Source organism: Phaseolus vulgaris, chromosome 10 (assembly GCF_051622355.1).
Source record: "Phaseolus vulgaris cultivar YP4 chromosome 10, ASM5162235v1, whole genome shotgun sequence".
In the NCBI taxonomy this organism is placed as follows: Eukaryota; Viridiplantae; Streptophyta; class Magnoliopsida; order Fabales; family Fabaceae; genus Phaseolus; species Phaseolus vulgaris.
The window spans coordinates 22,494,145-22,498,415 of NC_143507.1; the positions used below are offsets into that span (position 1 = coordinate 22,494,145).

General features: G+C 53.6%; 1 protein-coding gene across 1 annotated transcript; it reads left to right on the top strand.

The window, feature by feature from the left end:
- Positions 1–684: 684 nt before the first annotated feature.
- On the top strand, positions 685–1,464 carry LOC137817882 (uncharacterized). The gene has a single exon (XM_068621108.1). The coding sequence runs from the start codon at positions 685–687 to the stop codon at positions 1,462–1,464; it is 780 nt and encodes a 259-aa protein (XP_068477209.1).
- Positions 1,465–4,271: the final 2,807 nt, after the last annotated feature.

Below are 4,271 nucleotides of genomic sequence, written 5' to 3' on the forward strand. Positions count from 1 at the left end.
AAGTTTGCTCAATTCCACCGTTGCTCATGGTTTGCTCGTGGTTCACCTCAGTTTTCACCGATTGTTTCTTCAGATCAGTTCAGTTTCCACCGTTTCTTTTGGTCTTGATCAGTTTCAACCGTTCGTTCTTCAGTTTTCTTGAGTTTCTACCGTTCGTTCTTCATTCCATTCGTTTTCACCGAAAGATTTGTCCAGAACCACCGTTACAGCTCGAAGATTTCCAAGAAACTGCAAGAAATGAGGACAACAAGGCAAAGTTCGACGCGCGCTGAGAGCGGTGACAGGACCATGCAGCAGGTCATGGATATGATGCAAGGCCTGCAAGAGGCGATGGCGGCATCAAAGGTTGAGCAAGAGCGCATGCAGGCGGATCTCGCGGCGTCACAAGCGAGGAATGAAGAGTTGTGTCGCACGAATAAGGAGTTGCGCCGCGGGTTGCGCAACCACTCAGGGCTACGTGAAGCAGATGATCGTGAATATTTCACACCACCGAGGTAGTTCTCCACATCATTCTCACAGTCGATCATGGATGCGGTGATCCCTCACACGTTCGTAGGTCCTAAGGTGACGTTCACGGGAATGGAGGATCCCGAGGCGCATCTCACTACGTTCCACATGTAGATGATGCTGGTAGGCGGCTTCGACGCCGTAAGGTGCAAGCTCTTCATGAGCACGCTGACTGGAATGGCCATGGACTGGTTCATCAGCCTCCCAGACGGCCACATCACGTCCTTCGCACAGCTCTCACAGCTGTTTCGCGAACAGTACATAGCGAACAGGGCTCCGCCACCGGTATCGTACGATTTATTCGACGTAAAGCAGTATCAAAGCGAAACCTTGAAAGAATACATCAATCGCTTCGGGGCGCAGGTGGTAAAGGTTGGCACCACGGAGGAGCCTATGATCGTCTACGTGTTCAGGAAGGGAATGTGCCCTGGACCTTTTTGTGAGTCAATCATCCGAAGCCGCCCCCGAACTTTTGCTAAGATTAGGCGTTGCGCTGTGGAGCACATCGCCACTGAGGGCGAGGTGTGCGAGAAGCGCACAAGCGTTGCACCCACACGCCTAAGAACGTCGTCGCGTGCACAACCCACTAGGGTGAACGAGGCCGCGACTGGAAGGAAGAGTCAGGACAGGAAGCGCCCATACGAGGTGAGGAGGCCCCAGGCTAGGGGGCGAGCAGAGGGGAATAGGCCGTTGAGGCACAATTTCGTGGTAGAGTTGAAAGATCTTATCGCCGTGCCTAACATTGCAGATAGGCTGAGGCCCCCAGTAAAGACTGAAAAAGTGTTGGGACCTCACAAGGACGGATGGTGCGAGTTCCACCAGGCGTTTGGACATCACATCAACAAGTGCTTGGCGCGGGGCCATCAGTTGGACGAGCTGGTGAAGAATGGATTTTTGAAGGATTATCTGGCCGGGTCTTCTACGGTTGCGACCCTGGCAGTACCAGAGGAGGATTAAGCACATGAGATGCCGATCCACGGAGAAGTGCACACCATCTCTGGTGGCTTCTTGGGAGGAGGATGCACTGCCTCTTAGCGCAAGAGGTATGTGCGATCAGTTAATTCAGTAGCTGAAGAAGGTTTGGATGACCCGTGGGAGTCAGACCTTGTGTTTACCAAGGCTGACCTACGTGATGTCGTCCCACATGATCATGACCCCGTGGTCATTTCGGTCGTCACCGCTGGGAGGAGGGTGCACCGAGTTCTCGTGGACCAGGGCAGTTCCGCAGATGTAATGTTCTGGTCCACCTTTAACAAGCTGCAGCTGTCCCCTGACCTGCTAAGGCCATACACTGGATATTTGTATGGGTTCGCAGGGGACTAAGTGGAGGTACGTGGCTACCTGGAGCTAAGGACGACGTTTACAGATGGAACGACGTCACGTATCGAGAGCATCCGATACCTAGTCGTGAACGCCAATTCAACCTACAACATTTTGTTGAGAAGGCCTGCTCTGAATAGGCTAAGGGCAGTGGCCTCCACACGCCACATGAAGATGAAGTTGCCAGATCTTAGTGGTCGGGTGATCGTGATCAAGTCAGATCAGGAGGAGGCCCGAAAATGCTACGAGAATAGCCTAAAAACAAAAAGGGGAGTGATCATGGTGATGGAACGCCTGCCCATTTCAGATACGCCTATGGAGGTACAGTCTCTAGAGGATGCGATTCCCGCGGGGGAGACGCCTGTCGAGGCTGTACCCACGGTGGAAACGCCCAGGGATGCCGCACCCTTAGAAGAAGTATCCGAGGAAGCCTCGCCCATGGAGGAAGCATCCGAGGAGGCTTCGTCTGCAGAGGAAGCGACAGACGAGTCGACGTCTCGAAGAGAAGGCCGCAGAAGTGAGTCTCGTTAAGAGGCAGATTGGTGGTAAGATCTTCAAGTTGGTGCGACTGCTGAGTCAAGAAGAGCAGGACGAAGTGGCAGTGGTAATCTCGCGCCACCTGGATGCATTCGCATGGTCCGCCTCGAACATGCCAGGCATCGACCCAGATTTTTTGTGCCACCATCTCACCATGGACTCCAAGGTTCGCCCTGTACGACAGAGGAGGAGGAAGTTCAACGAAGAGAGGCGCCTCATTGTGAAGGAAGAAACGAAGAAGTTGTTAAGCGCCGAACACATCAGGGAAATCCAGTACAGTGGCTGGCTAACGTCGTCTAAGTGAAGAAGGCGAATGGGAAGTGGAGAATGTGTGTCGACTTCACAGACTTAAACAAGGCGTGCCCCAAAGATTCATATCCACTACCCAGCATCGACACGTTGGTGGACAGCGCCTCGGGCTGCAAGATGCTGAGCTTCTTGGATGCATTATCGGGGTACAATCAGATCAAGAGGCATCCACGTGATGAGAGCAAAACATTGTTCATCACCGAGACATGTAGCTACTGCTACAAGGTTATGCCGTTTGGGCTGAAGATCGCAGGCGTCACCTACCAGAGACTGATGGATAGGATTCTCGCACCGCCTCAAGCTGAACCCGGAGAAGTGCGTTTTCGGGGTCGAGGCAAGAAAGTTCTTAGGATTCATGCTCACTGAGCGGGGAATAGAGGCGAGCCCCGACAAGTGTGCAACAATCATTGCCATGCGAAGCCCAGCCTCAGTAAAGGAAGTGCAGCAGTTAACAGGGCGCATGGCGGCCCTGTCAAGGTTCGTATCTGCTGGTGGAGATAAAGGCCACCCATATTTTCAGTGCCTGAACAGGAACAGTCGCTTCGTGTGGACAGAAGAATGCGAGACAGCTTTTCTCAAGCAGAAGGGATACCTAGCGACGCCTCCCGTGCTGTGCAAGTCGCGGGTAGGTGAGCCCCTCCGTTTGTACTTCGCAGTGACGGAGTGGGCCATCAGCTCTGTGCTAGTTCAAGAGCAGGATTAGGTGCAGAGGCCTATATATTTTGTGAGCAAGGCCTTGCAGGGCCCGGAGACGAGATATCAAGCACTGGAAAAGGCGGCCCTGGCAGTGGTGCTTTCAGCCCAGAGGCTCCGTCACTATTTCCATAGTTTTACGGTGGTGGTGATGACGGACCTCCCGATCCAGAAGGTGTTGCAGAAGCCAGATGTCGCTGGGAGGATGGTTCGCTGGGCGGTGGAGTTGTCAGAGTTCGATATAGTATACGAGCCCAGGGTATCCATCAAAGGACAGGTTTATGCAGACTTCGTTGCAGAGTTCTCACCGGGAGGCGCCCCCAGGAAGTGAAGCTAGATTCACCGTGGATGCTTTCGGTGAATGGATCCTCCAATCAACGGGGAAGTGGCGCCGGGATAGTCTTGGAAGGGCCCAACGGGGTGTTGATTGAGCAAGCCCAGTGGTTCGCCTTCAAGGCAAGCAATAACCAGACAGAGTACAAAGCTTTGATTGCCGGAATGCTCTTAGCCAAGGAGATGGGAGCACGAAGCCTCTTGGCAAAGAGTGACTCGTTGTTGGTCACGGGGCATGTGACGGGGGAATATCAAGCGAAAGACCTGCAGATGGCTGCGTATTTAAGGTACATTCAAGTGCTAAAGGGGGCTTTCGCGACGTTTGAATTGGTGCACGTCCCGAGAGAGCAGAATGCCCGTGCTGACCTGCTCGCCAAGCTAGCCAGCTCAGGCAAGAGGGGAAGGACGAGGACGGTCATCCAAGAGACCCTCAAGGCGTCGCGAAAGTATGTAGCAGATAACAGAGTGGACGTCCTCCAGGTCAGCGCGTCCAAGGGAAGGCCAGAGAGGCATCGGTCTTTGACTCAGGAGACAGCGAGAGCTCCTAGCGTAAGTGTTTATGCGGATTCGCC